The sequence below is a fragment of the Salvia splendens genome, chromosome 16, assembly GCF_004379255.2.
Source record: "Salvia splendens isolate huo1 chromosome 16, SspV2, whole genome shotgun sequence".
NCBI classification, from domain to species: domain Eukaryota; kingdom Viridiplantae; phylum Streptophyta; class Magnoliopsida; order Lamiales; family Lamiaceae; genus Salvia; species Salvia splendens.
The window spans coordinates 4,673,623-4,699,047 of NC_056047.1; the positions used below are offsets into that span (position 1 = coordinate 4,673,623).

The 25,425-nt window shown below is 38.2% G+C and overlaps 6 protein-coding genes across 17 annotated transcripts; 5 read left to right on the plus strand and 1 right to left on the minus strand.

The window, feature by feature from the left end:
• Positions 1–628: 628 nt before the first annotated feature.
• Positions 629–5,604, minus strand: LOC121771282 (phosphatidylinositol 3,4,5-trisphosphate 3-phosphatase and protein-tyrosine-phosphatase PTEN1-like). The gene is made up of 5 exons (XM_042168066.1): positions 5,209–5,604; positions 2,033–2,365; positions 1,451–1,642; positions 1,161–1,388; positions 629–1,061 (listed from the first exon to the last, which is right to left on the minus strand). Exons 1-5 carry the CDS (start codon positions 5,434–5,436, stop codon positions 807–809), a joined length of 1,236 nt encoding a protein of 411 aa, XP_042024000.1. The 5' UTR covers positions 5,437–5,604; the 3' UTR covers positions 629–806.
• Positions 5,605–7,236: 1,632 nt separating this feature from the next.
• On the plus strand, positions 7,237–10,042 carry LOC121771794. 2 transcript variants are annotated; one of them, XM_042168676.1, is made up of 2 exons: positions 7,237–7,391; positions 8,693–10,042. In XM_042168676.1, exon 2 carries the CDS (start codon positions 8,762–8,764, stop codon positions 9,560–9,562), a length of 801 nt encoding a protein of 266 aa, XP_042024610.1. In that variant the 5' UTR covers positions 7,237–7,391; positions 8,693–8,761; the 3' UTR covers positions 9,563–10,042. The 2 variants fall into 2 exon arrangements, with proteins under 2 accessions (XP_042024610.1, XP_042024611.1); XM_042168677.1 differs by lacking the exon at positions 7,237–7,391 and adding an exon at positions 7,427–7,575.
• Positions 10,043–10,176: 134 nt separating this feature from the next.
• Positions 10,177–12,747, plus strand: LOC121771793. The gene is made up of 6 exons (XM_042168675.1): positions 10,177–10,748; positions 11,111–11,260; positions 11,369–11,627; positions 11,724–11,942; positions 12,036–12,178; positions 12,345–12,747. Exons 1-6 carry the CDS (start codon positions 10,488–10,490, stop codon positions 12,642–12,644), a joined length of 1,332 nt encoding a protein of 443 aa, XP_042024609.1. The 5' UTR covers positions 10,177–10,487; the 3' UTR covers positions 12,645–12,747.
• A 2,493-nt stretch (positions 12,748–15,240) lies between these two features.
• On the plus strand, positions 15,241–19,221 carry LOC121771795 (enolase-phosphatase E1-like). Of its 4 annotated transcripts, none has more exons than XM_042168678.1 (3): positions 15,241–15,645; positions 15,757–15,818; positions 16,265–19,221. In XM_042168678.1, exon 3 carries the CDS (start codon positions 16,306–16,308, stop codon positions 18,682–18,684), a length of 2,379 nt encoding a protein of 792 aa, XP_042024612.1. In that variant the 5' UTR covers positions 15,241–15,645; positions 15,757–15,818; positions 16,265–16,305; the 3' UTR covers positions 18,685–19,221. The 4 variants fall into 4 exon arrangements, with proteins under 4 accessions (XP_042024612.1, XP_042024614.1, XP_042024613.1 ...); XM_042168680.1 differs by having other exon boundaries at positions 15,757–15,805; XM_042168679.1 differs by having other exon boundaries at positions 15,241–15,630.
• An 884-nt stretch (positions 19,222–20,105) lies between these two features.
• LOC121772084 (EID1-like F-box protein 2) lies at positions 20,106–22,589 on the plus strand. Of its 8 annotated transcripts, none has more exons than XM_042169045.1 (4): positions 20,113–20,513; positions 21,176–21,278; positions 21,409–22,238; positions 22,314–22,589. In XM_042169045.1, the coding sequence occupies exon 3, from the start codon at positions 21,474–21,476 to the stop codon at positions 22,212–22,214; it is 741 nt and encodes a 246-aa protein (XP_042024979.1). In that variant the 5' UTR covers positions 20,113–20,513; positions 21,176–21,278; positions 21,409–21,473; the 3' UTR covers positions 22,215–22,238; positions 22,314–22,589. The 8 variants fall into 8 exon arrangements, with proteins under 8 accessions (XP_042024980.1, XP_042024981.1, XP_042024979.1 ...); XM_042169042.1 differs by having other exon boundaries at positions 20,113–20,386; XM_042169046.1 differs by having other exon boundaries at positions 20,106–20,251; positions 21,176–22,238.
• Positions 22,590–22,919: 330 nt separating this feature from the next.
• Positions 22,920–25,353, plus strand: LOC121772082 (pentatricopeptide repeat-containing protein At3g29290-like). The gene is made up of 3 exons (XM_042169037.1): positions 22,920–23,178; positions 23,258–24,943; positions 25,023–25,353. The coding sequence occupies exons 2-3, from the start codon at positions 23,345–23,347 to the stop codon at positions 25,182–25,184; spliced, it is 1,761 nt and encodes a 586-aa protein (XP_042024971.1). The 5' UTR covers positions 22,920–23,178; positions 23,258–23,344; the 3' UTR covers positions 25,185–25,353.
• Positions 25,354–25,425: the final 72 nt, after the last annotated feature.

Here is a 25,425-nt window from a genome sequence, read left to right on the forward strand (position 1 = left end):
AAGCACGACGCGATCTTTGCATCTTGTTCGAGTCCGCATTTAAGGCTTTTTCATATTCCAAACTTTGGTTCTTCCTCAATTTTTCCGGGGTCACTATCAATTTTGAATAAACCAATACTACTTCTAGAATGAGTCAAACCAATACTACTTCTAGAATGAGTCTCTATAAAACCTTAAAAAAATACTACTAATAATTTGATTTGCATCAATAAAATATTGCATTTTACGGAGTATTAAAATTTAATAAAAATATTGGATTAAGAATGATAATTTTTTATTTTAATTAAAATTATCATTTTCTGTTATAATCCCAATCAATCTCTATGCTAAAATAGATTACTAAGTGATTAATGTTAAATGAATAATTAATACTAATTGCATACTATCTCAGCCAAAAAATTGTGCTATGATCTAGCTAGTACTATGATAAAGTTATTAAAATTATACTACAAACCCAAATTTATTACAAGTTACAACCACGTCTGAAAGCGTTGTATCTCATGAGATAAAGATAAAAACTGCTTATATTTAACTGAAATAATACCAACAAATATAAGAAAAGAAAAGAGTGTAAAGAGATTATAAAATTGCATGACGATATGTACAGCACAAGAAAGTCTAGCACACATTGATGATGATAATTCCTAACTACAAAATGTTGTATTTCAAGAAGAGACGGCCAAATGCACGCAGTTGGGAATTGGCGATTCAGTGATGGCTTTTTAACAAAAATGACATGAACAGAAATAGCAGTCACATTTTGCATAAAAATGCAACCGTAATTTGGAATGCTTTGGCCATTTAACTCATCCACAGCGCTGAATCTCGTCGACGTTTGCGATCGCAGGCATCGAACAGCTGGCATTTGATGACGGACCAAAGAACAACTCCAAGCAGAACGAAGGGCCGCAGATCGAGCGCCCCTTCTGCCCTACTTTGTCTAAATCGCTAACTGAGAACTGAAGCAGACTGCCCGTTATGAAGGCCGTGTTGAAGCACACGTAGAAGAGGCGCCCTCCGATCAGCTTCTCGTATAAAATTATGCGCATGTCTCCAGTCAACTGCAGAATACATGAAAAAAATTAGTATTGATCTAGGTATATATATAGACAAATGAATTCTTTAACTCGGGAAGTCCTGAAAAGGAATGTGAATGATACCGGCAGTGGCTTCTCGTAGTGATGGCCGAGACAGGTCTTCTTGTAGATAATGGAGCTTTCGGTGTCCATCTGGACAACCAAGCGTGGCTCCTCATCCTTCTGCTCGTCGTTGCCCTCCACGAACGAGTAATAGTATCGGGACTCGTATGACTTCTCGTTATCCGTTCCGATCCTCCTACAACATGTTTTCGAGACTTCAACTGAAGGCCGATAGCGCTGCTCTGGTATCTGCAGAAACTCTTGGTTATGTTATCGTAAATGAACCGGTAGAAAACACATATTTTCATTACCTCTTGGAGCTCCGACACGACGACAAACACCTGGCTGATGCCGGCGGTGTCGTAGAGGCGGATGTGTTGCAGCTCCCTGGTGCATGGCTGAGGCAGATTTACATATGGAGAAGAAGCAAGATCCAATCCCCCAGCTTGGGATATTGCTTTCTCCCAGTATCCAACATAACGACGTTGGCTGGGTATCGATACCTGCACCAGAAAATAGTAATTATTTGTGTTATTTGCCGTCAAATTATCGAAAAAATCATGAAATTTAGTCAAATTATGACCAATCTCTCAACTTCAAAAAACAAGTAAAAAAACCATGAAACTTAACACTGTTTGCAATTGTCCCTATGAAATCTTAGCTTGATGTGACTGCTGAAATTTAGATTTATATATCCATCTGAATATTCATCACTTTGGCAATACACTTTATACATACTCATCATATACTTGAGTTAACTGATATTATAGTCGTGAGATAATTGCAAACCGTGTTAGACTACATGGTCTTTGTGGACGATTTTTAAAGTAGAGGAACAGAGTAAAAGTTGACAAAATTTTATGTTATTCCGGCAGCAAAGAAATGAGAATTACTCCTTCATTGTTGGTGGTCCGCCTCTCGGCGTACAAGTGTAAAGCCTTGTCAGCCGGCATGCCGGTGTAGACAAGGTAACAAGAAACCATCAAGCCGGTTCGACCTTTTCCGGCCATGCAGTGCACAACTGCAATGTTTTTAGGATCACTTGCTAGCCAAGCATGGACATTCTCACAAAATTCCTTGACCATTGTTAGTGGTGGGACATGGTTGTCATCAAATGGGAATCTCTCCACACATCCATTGAAATGCAAAGGGTCATAGTCCTCCTCTATGCACAAGTTGTACACCTTATAGTGGTCACGGTGGCTCGTGTCGAGCGCAGACTTAACCTACAAGCAATTCATGTCATCATCTAATCATACGCAACGAAAATAACATCAAAAGTACTCAACTTTTTATTTACGAAAACTTTCTCAACATTTTTCTCTTTTCTCTCTCTTATTTTATCCATTTTTTCTTTTTCTCAGAGAGAGTATGAGACAGATGGATTCATAACAGATACTCCGCATGTTGGAATAAGGAAATCAATTAATTGGAGAACAAGAAGACAATAGATGAAGTTATGGCAAGAATAAAGAAGCAAATCAATTAAAGATCATGGAAAATCAAATAAAAAGGATATTAGTATAATTAGAATATATATTCCAAGTATAGCTAGAATTAGAGTCTATAAAAGGTTGTGTAACCATTGAGAGAATTAATTCAAGTCATTCACAATGTAGTCTTTGAAGTTCTCCCCGTCTTTTACTTTCTGCAATAATATTTTATTTTCCGGATTATATTTTCTAACATGGTATCAGAGTGGGTTCGATCACTAGGATCGAACGCTGCCTCTATAGCAAAAAAAGGGCCTCATCATCGTCCCTTCCAAAAACCAACCAAAACCCTTTTAGAAACAGCCATGTATCAGCCCCAAAAATCTTCCCCATAAGGAGAAAGGAGACTGATTGCAGCCAAGAACCACAACAGAGGATGAGAGAAAGGAGGCATTGTGGTGAAGGAGGTGGAGCCAGTAGCAAGGCCACAAAGGCTGCTAGAGAAGCGTTGATCGGCGTAAGAAGCCGACGACGGAGGAACAGAGCAAATTGCTTCTGCCACAAGTTTTAACTCGCAATTCTTATCAGCAACAATGGGGCCTTCAGTGGCTCGTGTGTCAGCTCCAAGAATGACACCATCCTGAAAAACCAACCCAACAATCGTAGTTCCGGTCTTCAGATACGAGGATGGCTTCAAACCCTTTTGCATAAGCATCTCTTGCACAAATCATTCTCGTTTTTCTTGCATAAATCGAAAGAAAATCCTCCCCTAGCAGGAGCCGATTCCTCGAATCTCGACATTGCAATTTCTACATGGAGTTCAGCGATTACTTGCTGATTTGGAGGTGGCAGTGAGCCCTAGATTCGGAGATAAAATTTGAATTCACGGTTTTTCCGGCCGAGGGGGAGAAGAAGAATGCGACATTCTGAACAACTCCTCTCCAAATCTATAGTGGTCGTGAAGGCCAAAGATGACGAAAGGGCGAGAAAGCTACAAATGCGCAACCCACACACCGATGGAGCGTCAATAGTAAGACGCAAAAGGATCGATGATGGAATGGCCCAATAGAACCTACCTAAAACAGACAGCAATGAAGAATTATCCGGCTGGGGTTCGGTTGAGGATGAGAGGAAGCTAAATCATCGAGAGATATAGCAGAGAAGCACATTATCGAGAAGCCCACCGAGAAGGCTGTCGAAAAGGGTCCAAGGGAGTAATCCGCTGGAGAGATCGAGAGGCAGATGATGGAGGCCAAAAATGGGTGCCTTGAAGGATGCCGAGAAGATGGCCACATAGAGTGAACACCGTGATAACCTTGCCGGAGACGGATTGTGTCGGCTTCTAAAGCGGAGCCCGTCACAGGGGGAGAGGCTGTCACCGGAAATTAGATACCAAGAATGCATCCTCTTGAGATTGAGAGTTAAAGATATACTGGAAATAATGTTGAGATGGATATGTGACAACGGAAAAAGAAAAGAAGAAGGCACTGCAGCGTGTAGACGATGCAACGAAAATAGCAGTCTATCACCGAGAAAAGATCCATGAAGAAACATAAAGGAGACTAATGGTTTCACGTCTTCATTTTTACAGAAGTAAAGTTGGGCCCAATGGTTATTAGGCTCAAGAAGGAAAAAATGAAATGAAAATAATGGGCTCATAGTTTGAGCTGGAATGGACCGAGAATGGTCTTAAGATGGCTCCTAGACAAGAGCAAAAATTGTCTAGATTAGCTCCTAGACAAGAGAAAAACTGTCTAGATTAGCTCCTCGACAAGAGTCAAAACTGTCTAAATTAGCTCCTTGATATGAGTTAAAACTGTCAAAGATGGCTCCTAGATATGAGCAAAAACTGTCTAAGATAGCCCCCGGATAAGAGCTAAAACTATCTAAGATAGCTCCTAAATATGAGTAAAAACTGTTTAGACAAGCTTCCGAACACGAGTTAAAACTGTTTAGATTGGCTCCCGGACACGAGTTAAAACTGATTAGATTGGCTCCTTAACACGAGTTAAAACCGTTAACAAAAAATTGAAGAACTCCATGAAATGAGTCTAAACTTTCAATGAAAAACGAAGAAGCTCCTTGATAAGAGCCTAAACTTTCAATGAAGAAAAATGAAGAAGCTCCTTGAAACAAGTCTAAACTTTCAATGAAGAAAAAATAACTCCATGATATGAGTATAAACTATCATTGATGAATTGAAGAAACTCTATGATACGAGCATAAACTATCAATGGAAATTGTAGAACTCTTAAATACGAGTATAAATTATTTATCAAATTAAAGATCGTGCAAGTTAAGTGTCGAAAAACTCGATACTCAACTTGAGGGGGAGTGTTGGAATAAGGAAATCAATTAATTGGAGGACAAGAAGACAAGAGCTGAAGTTATGGCAAGAATAAAGAAGCAAATCAATTAAAGATCATGGAAAATCAAATAAAAAGGATATTAGTATAATTAGAATATATTTTCCAAGTATAGCTAGAATTAGAGTCTATAAAATGTTGTGCAACCATTGAGAGAATTAATTCAAGTCATTCACAATGTAGTCTTTGAAGTTCTCCCCGTCTTTTACTCTCTGCAATAATATTTTATTTTCCGCATTATATTTTCTAACAACGCATTCACGACTTGACCTGCCAAAGAGGGTTGCGGTACATGGCACGCATGCGCTCGGCGGGGAAGGACATGGCGAGGATGCGATCGGTGATGTAAGTCATGTCGAGATCGTAGCCAGCAACGAGCATCCGCCGCCTCTTCTTCGACACAAGATTGCGAATGTAGTTCTTCCAAAGACACCTCACCACCATATTCATCTTGCTTTCTGGGCTTTTCTGCCCTTTCTTTGACAACTCCAACCCCATTGTTTCACCCTAAACTTGGAACAATCAAAGTGAATCGAAGGAGATCACCAAGATTGGTCCAAGAATTTTGAATAAAGTGAGGGGAAAAATTCAGTCCTGTACGTGTGTTGATGGATGCTTCTTCTTTAAGATGGCAAGATGAAAGAGATGATGAAGAAGCCCATGTCCAGTTTCACGTTGGACGATTTTTTTTCTCTAATTAAACTTTCTTTTCTTTTTTTTTCAGATTTTTGTCAACGTTTCCGACAACCTTAGACTTGGAGAAATTAAGGCCTATTTACCCGCCCTATTTGACATCTCATAAAATTATTTATGCAATTATATGTGTATTATATTTTCTTGAACATATATGTAATGCATGAGTCAAGTTAATCATACTAGTAGATAATGTAATAGGGGAAACTCTAGTCAATTAATATTCCAAAAAAAGGCAACTCAAATCTTTAGTCAAATTGAAGATCGAAGAAACAAGCAAGTATTTCTATGTGCAGAGACGGATTTAGGTGTGGTCATGCAGGGTCGACCGACCTCTATTCGGAATAAAAATATTGCCTGAAAACTATATATACCGTGTTAGGGAGTTTAAACAAAATGTGAATAATCTGGATATCCTGAAAGGCATAAAAACACTTTCAGATCAAATAAATTTGGCGGTTCTACCAATATTTGATCGGATACAATTCAGGTTTGTAGAAGATTCGTATGTTTATCTCTCGATCAGATCTTAGAACCGAAAATGATCAATTATAAGATGCAGAAACGAAGCATCGCGTCTCTTCACGGAACATTGTGTCTCTTCATCAGTTAACCGATTTTAACTGATTTTGGCGGGTTTCTAAAATTGTAAATTAGTCCTTCAATTATCGGAAATTACATTTCCGGATGAAGATTTATGTATAGCAACTTTAATGGAAATAAAAAAATTTCCAAGCTGACCTCGACCCCAGCCAGGGGCTGCCGCCCCTTGGACCCCGCTCTCGGGGGCGCTGCCCCTAAACTCCCGTCCAATCATAACGAATTCAAACAAGTGTGCACTCCACACTTCCAACTTATTTGATGTATCATTATGATCATATTGATCAATCAAGTTAATCCAATTACACTAAAATATCCAACCTACTAGTCTCTAAATTCAACGAAAGTTTCGCCTCTACCTTTATTTTATTTTTTTGCCGTGTAATTTCATGATACAGATAGCTGCCGAAAGAAAAAAATGCATTCTCAGCCTCCAAAGCGGGGACAAACTTCATCCAATCACTGAGTGATGATATAAATTATTATGCACATTTTTTCATCGAACTTCTAAAATGAGCTCAATAATAAAATTGGGTCACAAACTCCATAAATTGGGCCAGTCTCTTTAAACTTCACTGCAAATTTTCAAAATGTGATAACAAACATCATTTGATATTTATTGCATAAATTTGTTTAATAAGTCAACTTAGAACGATATAGTGATAAATACATGTTTGTAGTTATATGTTTTGTTCTTATGTATTTCAGCTGGTTCAAATAAATGGAGATAAAAGATTAATGAGTATTTCAAAATGATGCAGTAGCAAATTATTTATAATAAGGTTTACTGGTGAATTATTTTATAATCTACGCTGAAATGGGTCACACAAATTTAAAAAAACTGAAGACAATACACGTTATTCCAATAATCGAAAGTTTTGTCTCCCAAAAGAATTATAGATAATTTATTATCTTCTCCACTTTTATTCCATTGGATAAGATAAAAATGTTTTTTCAAACTAAATCTTCATATGATTCTGCCTAATATTCTTAATTAATTAAAAATATTACAGATTTAAACTAAAAGCGATCAAGATTGGGTTCAGGTTGATGCTCAGTCGCATACCAGATACTCTCTCTCTCTCTCTCTCTCTCTCTCTCTCTCTCTCTCTCTCTCTCTCACACACACACACACACACACACACACACCAGATCGATAGGTAAGTTGTAATCTATCGCTTCTGTTTTATGTCGCATTAATAAATCGATGTGTGGTGGTTTTTTGTTTCTCTGATTATTCCATTTATTATTCATGCTGTTGATTCGAGTTACTTGTTTATGACTTTCTAATGGTGTTTATAGTTGTTGATTCGATCAGTTCAATCATAGATCTATTTTCAGCTGGTTAGTTTTTCAGTTAACCGAGAATGTGTTTTTAGTGATGATTTATGGCGGATATTTGCTTTCGGAATGTTTCAATTGAAAAAGAAATTAAGATTTCTGGCTGTTGATAGGCGGCTGTGAACCTTAGAGTAGTTCTTTCAATTGAAGATTGCAGCTTGGATCTTGTGCTTTGAGATGATTGGCTAAAGAAAATCCTGTAAAAAATTATGCAAAATTGGATATTGTGATTCTCCCCTTGACTGACCTAGGCTAGGTTCAAACAGACCAAGAATTGGGGTTGATGGTTGGCTACTTGCATAAGGTTAATAGTTTCTTCTAAACAATCTTACAACATTGTTTGGACCGGGGATCAAGTAGAAGAGGCCTCTTATGAGTTATGAAATCAAAGTGCTGATAGCTAAATTCCACGGATTTTCTGTTAATGTGCTAAGTAGGATACTGTTAAAAACTTTAAATTAAAATCCATCTACAGCTGAGTAGTTAGTAGAATATTATTTCTGGAAACTTTCTCTTATGTGCATAAGAGAAGTTCAAGAATTCCCTTTATGTATCCAAGAAACTCCAACTATAGGAATAACTCCGGATCGACATTTCTTTCCAAATCGAAGTCTATATGGTATAAAGAGTTTTGAACAATGTATCTCTCAGTAACATAGATACTGGATCCAGTTAAATAGTTGTCCTGTCCTGTGTATGAAATATGAGGAGTAAGTGATGGATTAGCTTCATTTCTGTGTTACAGTTACAGGGTTCCTTGTAGTAGTGCCTCAATTGTAGTTTAAGAATGAGACGCTGAGAAAACATATCGTCATTTAAGAAGACTAAGTTTGTTTAGTTTCTGATCTAGAAAGAGGTTAAGTGTGCCCCAATTCTAGTTTTAGAAGCTAGCTAGTTGCAATATGAAAAATTTTCTGGAGGAAAAATGCTGAAAAACTTAATGATAGTTTGTGTTGCTAGAATAATTTATGGATTAAAATTTTTATTTTCATTTTTCGTTTTTTTTGTATACTGTTTTGTCGTTATTATTGCTGTAAAAATGTTACGGAGTATGATTTTTCAAAGAAGCTAATACTCTGTGGCTAAATTTGGTTTTTGGTTTTCCTTGATTTTTATGCAGTGCTTTTGGGTGGAGTTCATTCTGAAGATGTAAAATGCTCATTTTGTAGTGGTCCTAGCTAGCTCCAAGATGTGGAATTTTGCATCCAACTGTCTGGCTGGAACTAGAGGGCTCAAGAATGATGTACTGAAACCTACACAAAATTCAACGGATTGCTCTGATGACGAAGCTTCTTCCCATACTAGCAGAGAGGAAGGTTTGGAATGTCCGATATGCTGGGAATCTTTTAACCTTGTTGAAAATATACCATACGTTTTGTGGTGCGGGCACACACTATGCAAAAACTGCATCCTAGGACTACAGTTTGCTGTTGTGAAATTTCCCACTCTGCCTCTTCAGCTCCCACTCTTTATATCCTGCCCCTGGTGCAACCTCTTATCACTTCGTCTAGTTTATAGGGGGAACCTGAAATTTCCTCGTAAGAACTTCTTCCTTCTGTGGATGCTCGAGAGCATGAACGGTGATAGAGTGAACCCTCACTCCACCAACTGTGGGGATCATCAGGGTGTTTGTCCATCGAGCACTAGATCACTAGGAAGCTCAGTTGGGAATACAGAGAGAAGCACCAATCATTTCCATCTTTCTGAACAATCAGGCTCAAGTCTTGATGGAAGTCAGTTCAACAGCTATCATCCCTTGGAAAGGCTGCATTTGTCCCTCAGAAAGTCCCTCGTTTTCTTCGTTCATCTGACGGCCAAATTCCCCCTAGTCATCTTTTTCCTTCTCATCATATTGTACGTAATACCAGCCAGTGCCGCCATCTTAGCCCTGTACATAGTCATCACTATCCTCTTCGCCCTTCCATCTTTCCTCATTCTGTACTTTGCTTATCCGAGCTTGGATTGGCTTGTGAGAGAGATCGTCACTTGACAAATCCTCTCCTCGTTTTCCTTTTCCTTTTGGAGTATGCAATCCATCCCTCTATGAATCTTTCCACAATGCCAAGTCAAATAATACTGTTTCAGGTTAGAACTTCCTAGATTCCTGAGTTAGTGTTTACGGCAGTGACCTTTATTTGTTGGGTGCTTTTGTCCTGTTTGGGTGGCTGTGCAGTTCTGTTCTGTTTATCGGCACCCTTTAGTCGAAAGGCTGTTCAAGCTTTTTCTAGTAGTATGGTGTGGGTCACTTCCGTGCCTGGTGCTCGTACAATGGCCATAGGTAGTCTCTAGAAGTGTCATCTGTGTATATATTTGTGGCCGGTGGCTTTAGCTATGAATGATGGCTGATTTGGACGATGGGCTTTCTTGGTTTTATTTTGTGATTTTCTCAAGTTATTACCTCTATTTGGAACTCATGTACTCAATTATTTTGTGTACACAAGTTAGGAGAATTCTCTCAGTTTTAGAGCTAGTGATTTGCTATTTCTTTTGAGATGGCGTTTCATTGCAAGCATCATTCTCGTTAGCATTTTTATTCAATTTGAGTTTTTTTAGTTAAATGATAGCCACGATATAGTACTGAAGTTTATATAACTAAATTACAAAATAATGGTCTTTAGAATTCTGTAAGCAATATATACCCATTTACGAAAAATAAAACTAATTATAGTGTCTGGAAAATTCCTTTAATCCAAACAGGTAGATCCTTGGCATCCACAAATACAGTTTAGAACAAAACAAAATAAAATAAACAAATGTGGAAATAAATTACTACTACTATATGAAAACCCAATAAAATTCCAACTAGGATATCCCGCCACGTGTGAAAAACTGAACCTTTCGAGTTTCGACCATCCAATAATAATGCAAATATGCAATAGTAGCTTCTTCAGCTACTTCAGTGTCGGAACTAAGATATGGCGGCGGCGGCGTTTGCTGTTCCGTTACCCAAATCTTCTCAATTGGCCTCTCGAGAACTCAATTCCGCCTTTCTCAGCTGCTCCCCGTTGAAGGGCCTCTGTATTCAGACCAAATCCAGAAGAAGCAAAAATCGCTCTGAACTAAGTTTGGTGGTTGCTGCCACCGCTGGCGGCGGAGAAGGAAGGTTTTACTTCAACTTTACTGGATTCCCGTTCCCCCTCGGTCCCTTTCTCAACCGCCAAACATTGAGATACGAGGTTAGTGCTGTTTGTGCTGATCTGTTCAAGAATTTAAATTGGATTTCCACAAATAAAAGGAGCTAATTTTGATTAGTTAAGTACTGTACTACTTTATTTGATATGATAGAACTGCGTAGTTCGTTTGATTAGAGATCATCATTTCATTAAAATTGGGCCTATTTCCAATATTCTTATGTAATTTTGGACAGTTATATTGTTCACGTACAAGATTTTAATTTAAACATATATTAGAAATGGGCCACTCACATTAGTTATTGTTAGGGCAGATTATTCATGTTTAGAAGTGAGAAGAAAAGGAGTAATGTTTCATGAAAGATAAGTGTGCTCGGTTGTAACTGATTTATCTGTTAGAATATCAGGCTGTGAAAGATGCAATATGGTTGTTTGAACAAGAGCAAGCACTCGGTTTCAGCAGCGTCTCAACAAACATTCGTATGACTGTCATCAAGCTCAAATCCGGTGGATTATGGGTTCATGCCCCTATTGCTCCAACAAAAGAGTGCATTCAGGTAATCACCAACGCCGAGCTTCTGATTTTCTTTTGATAATTTCTGATGATATATAGATGTTGCGACTTGTTGATGGTACATTTGTTCGTGCTTTGTTCCATCTTGCAGCTAGTGAAAGAGTTAGGTGCTCCCGTGGAATATATAGTCCTTCCCACGTTTGCATACGAGCATAAGATATTTGTTGGCCCATTTTCAAGGCAGTTCCCTCGAGCTCAGGTGTGGGTGGCTCCTAGGCAGTGGAGCTGGCCACTAAACTTGCCCCTCGAGTTTTTTGGGATTTTTCGTGCCAGAATATTGGAAGATGAGGATTTGTCAACCCCGTGGGCTGATGAAATCGAGCAGAAGGTTTTGAGCTCCCCTGAAGTTGGTAGTGCACTTATTATATGTTTTTTGTGGAATCAAGTTAGCCTTATGCTAAGACATAGTTATATACACTCTTCTTTCTTGTCGAATATGTTTTCAGGAATCGGGCCATATGTTGAGGTGGCATTCTATCACATGCGCACAAAGACGCTGCTAGTTACAGATGCTGTGATATATGTTCCCAGACAGCCACCGGAATGTATTAGCAAGGAGTCGTTGCTATCATCTGCTAAGAATGGTTTGGCTGTCAAGATTCTTAGCAAGGGAAGAGAAGTACCCGAGGAGCCAGTTGTTGACAACAATATGAACAGGCAGAAAGGTATAAGTCTTCAATCAGTCATTTAACATGAAAACACATATGTCTCACTAGGCACTTTTGAGGTGAGCTGATCATTCATTTTGTTCGGTACAGGATGGGAAAGAATGGTCCTCCAGATCTTGTTTCTTGGCCCCTCGAATCTGTTGGAGCCGAATGCTAGCTTCTCTCAAATGTCACAGAAGCTTATCGTCTCACCTATCGTGAAAACTCTAGTCTTCAGCAAAGTTCCGGAAAAGGCAAGTCAGTCATTATCCTCTGAAATTTGTATAAATCTGTATTTGATCCATCATTTATAAAACTAGTCATATCTTTGAACTTCACCCCTTTCCGTTTTTAGGTAGGAAAAAAGAGCAGAACAAAACATGGTTATATTTTGAGACTGTGTGTTTCTTGGGATTTCAGGTTAGAGATTGGATAGACAGAATTTCGAGGGACTGGAGGTTTAAGAGGATAATCCCAGCGCATTTTGCTGGCCCGATCAATGCAAGCAGATCCGACTTCTTAGCAGCATTTGGATTTCTTGATGATCTCTTGGGTGAAAGCTATGTTACACGGCCTTCGCTTGCCATGCTCTTCACATCACTCTTGGGTAAGGCCGCCAGTTATTTCCCTCCAGACGACATGAGGACCCTATCGTCTCTTGACCAGTTCTTGGTCTCAGTCGGGGCTGTGAAGAAGACTGTCTCAGGCCGCGAGAAGTGATCAAATACAAGTGTGAATTTTCTGGTAAATTTTGTAGATAGTTCTGATATTACTTGTCTGAACAATCAAATTTACTAAAATATTATTTTGAATATTGGAGAAATGTTGGTCTCAGATTGAAAGGTATACTAGAAAAAGTAATCCATGTTAGCAACCAAGTAATAATTTGCATGAAAAATGTGCTATTCTAGTTTGTGATGATATTTGCTAGTAGTATTTTTAGGTGGGAACTTCTATTTTCAATTTTGACACAATTGCAAAGAATCTTCTTGTGATGATTCTATTTCTGGTGGTTGAAAGGTCAAGGCAGATTGGTAATCTCATCTACCAATTAATTGGTTGAACAAAAAATGCAAGTGCTGTTATAATATCAAAATACACTTAAAAAGCTCATAATATTACCATGTAGGCAGGCACAATTACTAATGAAATCAAATATATTTTCAAAGGAAACAATCATACAAGGTCCCATCCCATAACCAGACTGTGACAATTCTTATTTTGTAATGATATAGAAATGGAATGATGAATAACATGCTGCATCTCAAGCATGTGGACATTTAAACAATTAGCAGAAACAGAAATAGAATCCAAGGCTTCTACTTTTTTCTTAAACAATTCACTACAATTATTTAATTTATACACCATATATCACTAAATGTTTCTTTAACTGTTTTATAGGTAATTCCTATACGGTTTTCAATGTATTCCATGAGAGAACCATGTGTGTAGTGCATTTACATAAATACAATAAAATATAGAAATGATACCATAGCCTTGAATCTCATAAATGATTAATTAAAGGTTAGATCAGAGCAAAGCCAATAATTGTGGATCAAAGAAAATAATTCTATTGCAGCAAAACTGAGATTGAACAGTAAACAAATCTCAAGTGAAATTATTTTAATGAATAATTTGCTATCTAGTCCATGTATTCCATTATAACTATAATAAATATTTTACCAACTGCCCAACCGATACAGGCGGCGCAAGCTTAAATCGGTTTTAGTATAGAGAAAAAAAAAGTTTGCTGATTAATTTTAATTTGAGATTTATTGATAAAATTTCAAATTAAGTTGATCTAATAACTACTATGGTTCAACTAACTTAAATATTTTAAAAATGTTGGTTCCATCTTATGCCGTTCGTCTTCCATATATTTTGATGGATTATGAATATTTTGAAAACTACTACTGTATGAGATAAAAGGTGATATGTATGACTGAGATAATTTTTACTATATAACGTATTTATACGATATACAAAGATTATATAAAGAAAGTAAAGAAAAAAAGATAAACAATAGTTACTTATAAGTCAAATGACACTATATGAATATAGAATTTGACATTTTTGCATTTATGTATTTATTTAATTCCAAATTTGAGTTAGTTGAATATTTTGTTAATAGTATAACGAAAAAACTCGCCTAACATTTAAGAAGTTTCCAGAAGTTGACATGAAAAATTGGCACCTAATTCTATGGTCATATACCATAATTCATTGAAATATTAATTACAACTTCAATGCATTTTTTTATGTAATTAATAAGCTGCATATTGTTGAAATTCTACTCCCCTCATCAGATTCAATTAGTATATGATTATTTTTCTTTTTTGAATAGTCCAAATATATAATTTATTAATAAGCTGCATAGAATACTAATGTTTATTAATCCCAAGTATTAATATACTTTTATAAATTATTTGACAAAATTTCAATCAGCTTATATAATTGGGAAAAAAAAGGAAAGGTAGTATATAATTTATCTATGAAACTCATCTGAGTCCATTAAAGTTTATTTAGATTTTTATTTAAAAAAAAAGTTGTTTTTAATCCTTCATTCATGAATTAATGCTGCACATATAATATAGTAAACATATAAAAAAAATATTATACTAGTATTGAGTGACTATATGTCGTGAATAGAATAATAAAAATTTGTGGAGTTATATTTAATACTATAAAACAGTAATATTACTAAACCAATTTTCACAACTTGATTGTTTTAATTAATTTAGCTTGTTTGCAATATATTGGAAATCCAAGAGATATACCTAAAAATAGGCCAAATATCAAATTCACGGCAAAAATAGACAATAATATCAATCAATTAATTTGTTTCAGTTCCCACCAAATCAAATAAACTCGTATTTATACGAATATATCTTCTGATACATACTCCATCATCTAATAAATCAAATCAATATCATCACTTCAGATTTGAGATATTATAGTATTCTATTACCTTGAAAGATTCGATACTATCTTTGCACAATCTATATTTCAGTAATTCTTAAAAAATATTAAACCAATCTTTTCTCGTGATGTACAATATCTGTAAAGGTTAATTACAGTCAAAGCAAGAGGTTATAAAGTAAAAGAGTCCAGATTTTCAGGCTATAAATACAATCAAATATTATCTAATTCCAAAATATTATTACGGCTTGCATCTTGCTTATCATCTAAGTCTTTGCCATTAAAATGAAATGAAAAAAGATAAATGTTGAAGAATAATAGATTAAAAAATAAAATTAAAAAAAGGAAATTGGCGCCGACCACCTTCTATAACTGATCGTTTTTCTCCTCTCTCTTTCTCTCACACACAGAGAGATACACACAATACAAAATATACTCTCTTTCTCTCTCTATATCTCTCTGTGGACCAGAAATTGAGCAACAATTGAACGCGTGAACGGATCAAAACGGCTTCTTTGGAACCCCCCAGAAGTAACCAAAACCGAAAGGCGTTGCTTGCACGATCTTTCCGTCTCTTTCTCTTTTCTATCTTCGTATATAAATGCGCGTATATTTTGAGAGCGATCGCTTTCAAACCGGAGAATTGAATTATACTAATAATTGACGGATAAGGTGGGCTGATTCCTGTTGCTACTTTCATTTCCCTGGCTGGCATCGCATAATTCAATTATTCGTTAATTCTCTTGCGCTTTTCCTTTGCTTTCTGGTGAAGCAGTAAAGAAGAAAGGTAGGAGGAAGAAAGGTGCGCGGTTTCTGAGGGGTTTCTGATTTTTTTATTGCCCTCTCATTAATTGTGGCATTTAATAACGTTTGTTTCTGGTTTATAATTCTGGGGTTATTTGTTTTCTCTCAGTTTCACGCTTGTGTTTGTTGAAAGGCTTCGGATTCCGATTGGTGATCAGGTGCCGATTTTAGGTATTTTTCCTCTGTTTTTGAGATTGTGATTGATTTTGAGACGGAATTTTTGTGTGGGGATTGTGTGATTGTTGTTTTGTTCAATTGATTTTAGTATTGGACCCTCTTTGTTAAGGTTTCGTGAATCTTCTCGTTAATCTTTGGCTTGGGAAAAGGTTGGATTTGAATTTTTCTGTGCTGAAACGTTTTCTGTGATACTTTATGTATCTGTTGATTTAAGTTGGGAATTTGCTGCAAATCAATCCTTTGTTGGCATTGAACACTGTGTATCAATGATTTCATTTGAATGATGTATTTTCATTCTCATGAATTGGTTTTGGAATTTGGATAGAGGCTATATCGATCATTATTTACTCTCTTTTTTATGATGAAAATAATTCTTCGTAGAAGATTGTTCACATAATCACGTTCATATAACTGCTCATCTGTATTGTTTTTGCTTGTAGGATTTTTTGTTTCCTAGCTCCCTGTCACGGTCTCTGTTTGCATGGCTGAAGCAAGTGATGATTCTCTGGTTACTCCCACGAAAAGTGATGGGAGTGTGAACAATGATTTGGCTGGGAATCAGGATTCTGCGAGTAATGGGCGCAGCACTGATGCCCATAATCTTGGAGCATCTGTTGGTTCCCGTGGTCGGGGGAACAGTTCCTTGAGGAGTTCTGCAGACAAATTGGTGTCTTCCAATGGCAATGAAAAAGTGGTTCCTCATTATCTCAGAGCATCTACTGGCTCTTGTCATGATTTCTGTAAATTTGGAAAGCACCATTTAGATGAAAGTAAAGCAAGTAAGCCTTTCCGGAAAAGGATTGCAAAACTGTCTCCTGATCATATACCTGTTGAGATACGGGTTGCAGGTGACAAGAAGAAGAAGGAGGTGGTTTTGAGTGGTGAGGAGACGAGAGAGGTGGCCGCCGGTGGCAAGAAGAAAGATGTGGTGGCGGCAGGTGGCAAGAAAAAAGATGTGGGGGTTGCAGGTGGCGAGAAGAGAGAAGAGGTGGTCGCACGTGGCAAGAAGAAGAAAGAGGCTTTTTTGAGTGGCGAGAAGAAGAGAGGGGTTGTCACAGGTGGTGAGGAGAAGAGAGAGGTTGTCGCAGGTGGCAAGAAGAAAGAAGTGGTGGCCACAGGTGGCAAGAAGAAGGAAGAGGTGGTCGCAAGTGACAAAAAGAAGGAAGAGGTGGTCGCAAGTGACAAAAAGAAGGAAGAGGTGGTTTTGAGTGGCGAGGAGAAGAGAGAGGTGGTCGCAGGTGACGAGAAGAAGGAAGAGGTGGTCGCAGGTGACGAGAAGAAGGAAGAGGTGGTCGCAGGTGACGAGAAGAAGGAAGAGGTGGTCACAGGTGACCAGAAGAAAGAAGAGGTGGTCACAGGTGACCAGAAGAAAGATGAGGTGGTCGCAAGTGATGAGATGATGGAAGAGGTGGCAAGTGATGATAAGATGGAAGAGGTGGTTTCAGGTATCGAGACAATGGAAGAATTTGTTAATCATGGACCTCCAATCAATGTGAAAGTCTGTTCGACTAGCTTGAGGTCATCCCTTGATACCGAATCTTATACCTCAAAGCCGAAAACATCCTTGAGCAAAGAAAAGGAAACAAAGCACGGGCCTTCAACATATACCAACAATAGTTCACCTAGAGTTCCTTCTTCAAATTCTAAATCTAATCTGCGGACACCTAAACTGTCCAAAACTTCCTCCTCAAAGCAAAATGGCTCTTCTGGCAGTAAGACTATTTTGCCAAAGTGCAAGTCTTCATCGGCTAAGAAATCTCCTTCAGTGGATCCCCCAGAAATTTTCAAGAGTGTATACTTTCCCCATACTGAAGTTGAAGATTCAGTGAAACAAGGTTCCTCAATCGATGATAAAATATCAAAAACAAGGAAAAAGACAACTTCTGCAGCCAAGCAGCGGTTGTCTCCTGTGAAGTTGAAACCTGTTAAGGTTAAGCCATCATATTCTCCTAATGATTCAGATGGTATGCATGGAAAAGGCAGAAGTAACAGCAATGTTCAACCAGGCAGAAAATTGATGACAGCCAAAGCATCTGCAAAGAAGACATTGACACCTCCTCCTGCTACTCTGCTGTCTAAGCTTCCTTTGAAAACGACAGCACAAATCAATTCGGGAAAACGTGGAAACTTGAAATTGGCATCTCCTCTGAAGGATCCCAATAGGATACGAAGGGTTAATACTAAGGCATCTCAGAGTGAGAAGGTTACTGAGAAAAAGCTGCATGTCATCAGGGTTGGAGCTGGCAACAATGTCTCTGAGACATCACCTAAATCTCCACTATCAGCCGAATCATCATCTCGTGGAAAATCTTTGTCATTATCATCTTATGAAGAGGACAATTCAGAGATGGAGGAGAGCTCTGTTAAAACACACAAACTAATCTCCAAGAACTCGCTGAAGACTGTCAAAGAAGCACCTGTGAAAGAGAATCCTAAGAAGACAGTGCGAAAGAACAGGGTGGTTGTTGCGGGAGATAAACATATCTCTCCTGTGAAAGTGAAGTTCAGAATGGGGAAGGTAGTGGAACTTCAGTCCGATAATAATACTCCTAGGAAGCTTATATTTAGAAGGGCAAGGGTCTTAGGAGTAGAAGAAAGTAATCTGAGGAGGAAAACCACGAAAAAAGCGGGAGTCACTAGTGACACAGCTGGTACAGGGGTTTTGCCTCAAAAGGTTGTTTTAAAGCATCAAGATGTTCAAGGTAAGAAAGATGCTCAAGGTTTATTGAACAATGTCATCGAGGAGACAGCTAGTAAACTCGTCGTGAGTAGGAAAAGTAAGGTTAAAGCCCTGGTGGGAGCTTTTGAAACCGTGATCTCTCTACAAGAAAGTAAACCTTCCACACAAGTTGTGAGTTAATTGTGAATATTTTCTTATCTTGTTTCTGACGGTATAGAGTGACTGAATAATGGTGAGGTGTGAATATCGAAGCCGTGTCTGCTTGATACTATGATATGTGCAATCCTAGCTGAGGTTAGAACAAGAAAGCCTCGGTGGCTTTGCTGTACGGTGTTCTTGTGTTGAGTGGTTTGTCTAGCCTTCTCGATCAGGCTCGGAAAACCACTCAGCTGAGGCTGTTTTTTTTCTTTCTTCTTTCTTAGCTTTTAGACTGAAAGAAAAGTGGGAGATGGTAAACTATAAAGGTTTTTGGATGTAGTTGTCTTCCATGAGGTGATGAAACTTGGTATAACTTAAGTATGTTTTGGAGTTGACCAAACACATGCTTTGTGTTGGTTTTGTAGTGACTCTCTAGCTGTGAATTGAAGTGTTTTAATCATCTAATTGATGATGAATGGCTTATATATTCTTTGACAGAAGCTGGATTATTGTTACTCTTACTGATATTGTTAAGTTTGTAATTTGTTTTGGGATTATAAAGCTCTTAACACTTACGTATGGCCGATCTAATGAATACTCTGATCCTATATTATTTATTTTGGTTTACAAGCAAAATTCTAATTTTACATTTTCAGCTTTAATGTGCTTATAAATTATCAAATTGATTTGTTTTGCTTTTTCAATCTATCAAAAGGTTTTGCTCCAACACATGGCTTAATATAAAGTATAAACTAATAATTTAATAAATGAAAGTATTCAATTTAGTACTCCAATATTGTTTTCCTACCTAAAATATCATATTATACTAATATTATAACTTCATTTAATTATCTTTGATTTTAAAAGAAAGTGGCTAAAGCCTAAAAATAAATAAATTAGGCTAAACTAAAGATTAAATTAAAATTAACTTTATAGTTTATTCCGCCAGCTCCCCACTGCACCCTTTCCCATACGCCATTTCCCATTACTCATACTCCATTAAGGATTTAATAATAATTTAATTTATTTTGCAAAACCACATAAACATTAAAGGAGTTATTAATTTGTTAGTTTTTCAAGTATATTGACCAATATATCCTATTTAACCAGCTAGATGTATAAATTTACCCTAATTAAAATTGTATGGTGTCTAATGTCATTTTCTCATTTCCTTCCTCAAATTTTATGGCCTATGGATTAGTGATAGACCAGACGAATCTCCTCCACACATTCAACAATTAATTTAAACACATTTCTAACTCAATTTTCAACGATGCTTTCTTCTTTTAAGCAATAATACATTCTTACAGGTGTCACAAAAAACTTCACTTTCATGAATAAACCAAAACCACTAACACCAGTTTCTCTAATACACACAAAATCCCCCAAATTATAATTTAATGTGTATAAAATTCAGAATCTTGCTATAGGTGTCTCTTAGTTGGACAAATCTTCACCACCAAAGTTGATACACCTCACCTAACCATCACACCATATATAGGCCTCCATATGTCCACATAAAATTATTTGATTTCAACATATAAATCCATTTAACGCCTCTCATTGGCTCCTTTTCAAGCTTAAGTAACACTGGACTGCCTTTATTAAGGTATAAAGGGTGTATTTATTTTGTCATATACCGTTGAATTATTTGTTATTTTCATGGCTCCAGTATTTTTAGAACTCTTCTGGCAATAAAGATTGGATTTTTCTTTTCTGGGCACGAGCTTCTTCTTGTTAAAAGGTAGAATCTTTGCCCTTTCTTGCATGTTGTGTAATGATTTGACGATTTCATTTTTGCCCTCATCGAAATTTGCCCCTTTGCACGATTCTTGAAATCTTGTTCTTGCGGCTGAAATTTGTGGACTGAGGTAAAATTTGGGTGTTTCGATTTGAAATGTGTTGGAAGCGAAGTTCTTTGTGTTCTGTTTTTCTATTTTGTGTTGTTTTAGGTAAAATGTACTCCTATTTTGGATTTTCTGTATGGTAGCTGACTTTTTTTTGTAGATTATGTGATAATTGAAGTGAGTTTGAGCTTGTTGGTTGTTGTTATAGAACACTTTTGGGAGAAGAGAACCTTCCCTTCTCGTTAATTATTGGATTATGAATAGTTAAAAGATTAACATGTTGAGTTCTTTGCTAGAAACCCTACCTAGTCTTGTTATCTTTGGTGATATAGGAAAACACAATTGGAAGTGTTAAATTTGTGTTGTTGGTAGAAGAATGATTGATCATCAGTCCACATCCCTCAAAAACACTTAGCCATTATCGATCAAATAAACGCTTACCGCGTCTTGCTTTGTGCATGCGCCGCCTGCCTTTTCTAGTCATGCTAGTTATGCACTTGTAAGTTTTAAGTGATGTGGATTTCTTGTTTCCTATTTGGAGTTGTAAGTTTACAGTCTGCCTTCATCTTAAAGAAGCTTGAATGCGGGTTCGTTGTTGTTTCTATGATTTTGGTGACAGTGCAAAGGAGCTTCTCTTGAGTTCTTTTTGTTAATTATTTGCTGAAAGCATAAGCCATGTTTGGCAGATGTATTTTTTTGCTCTCTCGAGAACTATGATTTGTTGATGGATTTGTGTTGGTTCTTGACCTGGAGATATACATATGTTATGCTTAGGATGAAGCTATTCCGGTATGTTCTTGTTGATTATGCTTTATGATTTATAATCTCTCTCTATGTTATGTGCTCAGATACGGAGAGTTCTGTTTGTGAGCCGATCTCTATTGATACTTTCATTCTTGTTTTCTTCATATGATCACAGGCATCAGAGAAATTTGCAGGCATTAATAGAGAAACTCACTATGACTTGATGTTCCAGTCGTGAAGATGCATATCACGAAGCAATATCGCTGCGTGCACTCTGCAGCCTGTGTTTGTACCAAAGGGCACCTTAGTGAAGAAGTGATCTTCTTAGTTTTCAACCATTTGAATTGGAACCCTAAGTTGATAGTGGCCCTTTCTTGCACGTGCAAATGGCTAGACGATCTCGCCAAGCGAGTCCTGTGGAAGGAGTTTTGCAAGACACGGGCTCCTAAGATGATGCGCGATCTCCACTCCAGCGGAAGCCATATCGTGGATGGGAGCTGGAGGGCCCTCGGCAAACTTCTCATATACTGCTCCGGATGCAAGAAAGACGGGCTGTTCAACCGCGTCCACGTCCCTGGCCATTTCGTGTACAGGACACGTTTCTCTAGGACCTCGGGGAAGAGCTTTCTCCTATCACAATGCAGGACAGACGTCTTGTACATCTCCGACCCCTGCGAGCATCTCGACCAAGGGGAGGAAGGGGATATAGGGTTTTTCCGTGGGATCTTCAAATCCTTTGCGACGTCTAAAGTCAGGAAACTGCTGATCAGCCGAGGTGCCCCGCTGCATCCAAAGGAGGTGTGTCCCTACTGCAAGGCGAAGCTGTGGAACATGCAGGAGACCAACATGGTACCCTCGAGCGCCAGCTGCAGGCTGGGCGCGTACGATGACTGCATTGAGTATTATGTGTGTCTCAACGGACACGTGCTCGGGATATGCACCTTGTTGCCTTTATCTGATACAGATGAAGCATCTGAGTGATGCAGATTTTTACTCTTAAGTCAGGTATTTCTATTAATTTTCTTCAATTTTCAGCTTCTTTATGTGCAGTTCTACAGCTTTGTCTCTTCATGTGAGCAGTGATGCACCTTCACTGTGAAAATCGAGGCGGTGGGTTGAGACGGAGGCGAGCCGAGGGATGGATGATGGGGATGTTGAGTGGAGCTTGGTGTGTGCAATCTGCTGCTGTTTTTGGGGTAGCAGAACGTTGGTGTCTGTAAATATGGTCTGTTATTTGTACATTTTTGTGCTGTCATTTGTGACCTTACTCTATACATTTACTGTCTGACTGAGAAGCTGTCTAATTTCACTCTTCAAATATGATTGCATACTACTAAATAAAACTTGTGGATAAAACTATGTTAGAGCAAAACGACTTCTTATTAAGTTCGAAATGACGTTTTGTGCGCGTGTTTTAAACTGGCTGTCATATTAACGAGAAATTTGCTGAAAATGGAAATGATGAGATAATTGCAAAATTTTAAATTTTTTCGTTATTTAATTTTCAGATTTTAAAAAATGTGGGACGTTCCAAAATTTTGACCATTTTTATGCTTATTTGGCAATTTATCATGATAAAACTCAAAATTGCAAACTACTATAGTAAGTTACAAAAACAAATATAAACAAATATAATAAATTAAATTAAAACTTACAAGATGGAGTAGCTATATTTGATTAAACTCAAAATTGGATGGATAAAAATAATGATAATACAAAAACTAGTATAGTTTGTTATCCTAATTCTTGAATCTCTTCTACCTTCGGAAACCCATCTGCCTCCATTTCCGCGATTGTGTTATACTCACCTTCCTGGCTTGGCGTCCTTCTTCGGCCTCTTCCGATTCCAGCAGCGTCGCTGCTGTTGGGGCTCAATCTCAGTGGCAGCAATTTGAACGGCTTCAATAGTCTCTCCGCGTTTTATCTTACTTGATGACTTTTTAAGGTAAAATTTCGATTCTTTTAATCGTCAATTTCATTTGTGCGGTCTTTATATTCCAAAAATTGAATCTTTCTTGCTTCAGGGAAGGAGTTTCTGATGTATTGCTTCATTGAATGCTAATTTGGGGAGAGGAAGTTCAGTAATTCAGCTTCTAGTGTTAGTTTTGATAATGACGGAGGTGCTGAGTGCTCCACCAGCATGTTCTGTTTCAGTTTATCGAAGCATTCGTGATTTCAGAATCCCTTTTCGGTGCATCAATTGCTCTGCATATTTTGATGTGAATATGAATTCTATTTCTGCCAGAACTTATGGCTTTGGTGTGGTGCCATTTTCTGATAACTCTTATTTGGGAACTGTTAGACGACGGGGAAGTTTTCTGTTATGCAAGTCAATAGACAGTAAAATTTCTCGTGGTATGTGTAGCAATGTTGCAAGTCTTGAGCTTAGAGAGTTGGTTTGTGAGGGAGAGAAAGAAGGTCTTGATGAGAATGGCTCCAAAAACATATTGCCGCCTTGGGGTGCTTTGGCTGATCAAGAATTGGATGATCAGAACTGTTTGGATGTTCGTTCACCAATGCCTTTGAAGGCCGGTGATGAGAGTATGGATGAGATACACTACTTGGAGGAGAGAGATGAGGAAGTGTTGTCAAATAGGATTCTGAAGCTCAGTCGGGCGAATAAAGTGAGAAGTGCACTGACATTGTATAGATCAATGGTCGTTTCTGGTCTGCTGCCTCGTTCGCATGCTTGTAATTCCCTTCTCACGTGTCTGTTGAGGAATAGAAGGCTAGATGATGCCTTGAGAGTGTTTGAATTCATGAAGTCGAGTGATATCGCCACTGGCCACACTTACAGCTTGGTTTTGAAAGCAGTGGCTGATGTTCGGAGCCGTGATATGGCCTTAACCATGTTTGAGGAAGCAGAAAGGGACGGCAGAGCTACGAAACGCATGGATGTGGTTGTTTACAACACTATGATAGCGATGTGTGGGAAGGTGAACGACTGGGTTCAGGCTGAGAGGATGTGGAGAAGTTTGAGAGACAATGGCTGCGTAGGGACAGCAGTCACGTACCGTATGCTGGTCTGTGTATTCGTCCGCTGTGGTCAGAACGAGCTAGCTCTTGATGCCCATCACGAGATGGTTCAAAACGGGTTGAGCCCAGATGATGACGCTATGCAAGCTGTAATAGGGGCGTGCACGAGGGAGGGGAAATGGGATACAGCCCTCGATATCTTGCAGACCATGTTGGGAAACGATATGAACCCAAGTCTCGTTACTTGCAATGCTCTGATCAATTCACTCGGTAAAGCAGGCAAGGTTGATCTTGCATTCAACGTGTACGAGCTCTTGAAGTCGTTGGGGTATGCACCTGATGCATACACGTGGAACGGCCTGCTCTGTGCGCTGAACAGAGCAAACCGACACTCTGATGCTCTTCAGCTCTTCGAGAGCATTAGGAAAGAGCACGGTTCCGTGTTGAACCTGCATATATACAACACTTGTTTGATGTCTTGCCAGAGGCTTGGATTATGGGATAGGGCAATGCAGCTGCTCTGGCAGATGGAAGGAGCCGGTTTCCCTGTCTCTGTCACATCGTACAATCTTGTCATCGGAGCTTGTGAGGCCGCAAAGAAGCCAAAGGTCGCGTTGCAAGTGTACAAACACATGCTTCAGCAGAAACAGAGTCCGGATGTATTCACTCTCTTGTCGTTGATAAGAAGCTGCATTTGGGGTTCCCTTTGGAAAGACGTGGAGGAAATTCTAAAAGTAAGACATTGAAGCTGTGTTTCTTGCCAGTTGAAGACATGCTTACTGATTTTATTTTATTTTTTTGTTGGTGTTTTAGGCAGAACCAAATGGATCTCTATACAATGCTGCTATACAGGGATCATGCTTGAGGAAGGAGATTGATTTGGCGAGGAGATTGTACGAGAAGATGCGCGAGATCGGCCTCAAACCTGATGGCAAAACCCGGGCTATGATGCTGCAGAACTTGCCCAGATGTTGATTTGCAGAAGTATTGCAGGTTTATTTAGTTTTTCACTTCTGCTGATGCAACTTAACTGCAACATGAATCAGACCTCTCTTACTCTCTCATACATAGATTGATATACTATATAGTAAACAGAGCTTTGCTTTTTTTCCTAATATATAACATATTGTCTTTTTTTAGAATATTTCTAGTGTCTTGTCTACTTGGTGTGTAGACGTTATCGTGTTCGTGTCGTGTGGCTATTGCATATACATGA

What these genes read in the sequence shown, in the direction of transcription:
- LOC121771282 (XM_042168066.1), bottom strand. Translation starts at nt 5,436, where the DNA reads ATGGGGTTGGAGTTGTCAAAGAAAGGGCAGAAAAGCCCAGAAAGCAAG. An exon ending in ACCGCAACCCTCTTTGGCAG is followed by an intron (nt 2,366 to 5,208) that starts GTCAAGTCGTGA and finishes AATTGCTTGTAG; the next exon opens with GTTAAGTCTGCGCTCGACAC. An exon ending in TCGTGTCGGAGCTCCAAGAG is followed by an intron (nt 1,389 to 1,450) that starts GTAATGAAAATA and finishes GAGTTTCTGCAG; the next exon opens with ATACCAGAGCAGCGCTATCG.
- LOC121771794 (XM_042168676.1), top strand. Translation starts at nt 8,762, where the DNA reads ATGTGGAATTTTGCATCCAACTGTCTGGCTGGAACTAGAGGGCTCAAG.
- LOC121771793 (XM_042168675.1), top strand. Translation starts at nt 10,488, where the DNA reads ATGGCGGCGGCGGCGTTTGCTGTTCCGTTACCCAAATCTTCTCAATTG. An exon ending in GCCAAACATTGAGATACGAG is followed by an intron (nt 10,749 to 11,110) that starts GTTAGTGCTGTT and finishes TTAGAATATCAG; the next exon opens with GCTGTGAAAGATGCAATATG. An exon ending in CAATATGAACAGGCAGAAAG is followed by an intron (nt 11,943 to 12,035) that starts GTATAAGTCTTC and finishes TGTTCGGTACAG; the next exon opens with GATGGGAAAGAATGGTCCTC.
- LOC121771795 (XM_042168678.1), top strand. Translation starts at nt 16,306, where the DNA reads ATGGCTGAAGCAAGTGATGATTCTCTGGTTACTCCCACGAAAAGTGAT.
- LOC121772084 (XM_042169046.1), top strand. Translation starts at nt 21,474, where the DNA reads ATGCATATCACGAAGCAATATCGCTGCGTGCACTCTGCAGCCTGTGTT.
- LOC121772082 (XM_042169037.1), top strand. Translation starts at nt 23,345, where the DNA reads ATGACGGAGGTGCTGAGTGCTCCACCAGCATGTTCTGTTTCAGTTTAT. An exon ending in ACGTGGAGGAAATTCTAAAA is followed by an intron (nt 24,944 to 25,022) that starts GTAAGACATTGA and finishes TTGGTGTTTTAG; the next exon opens with GCAGAACCAAATGGATCTCT.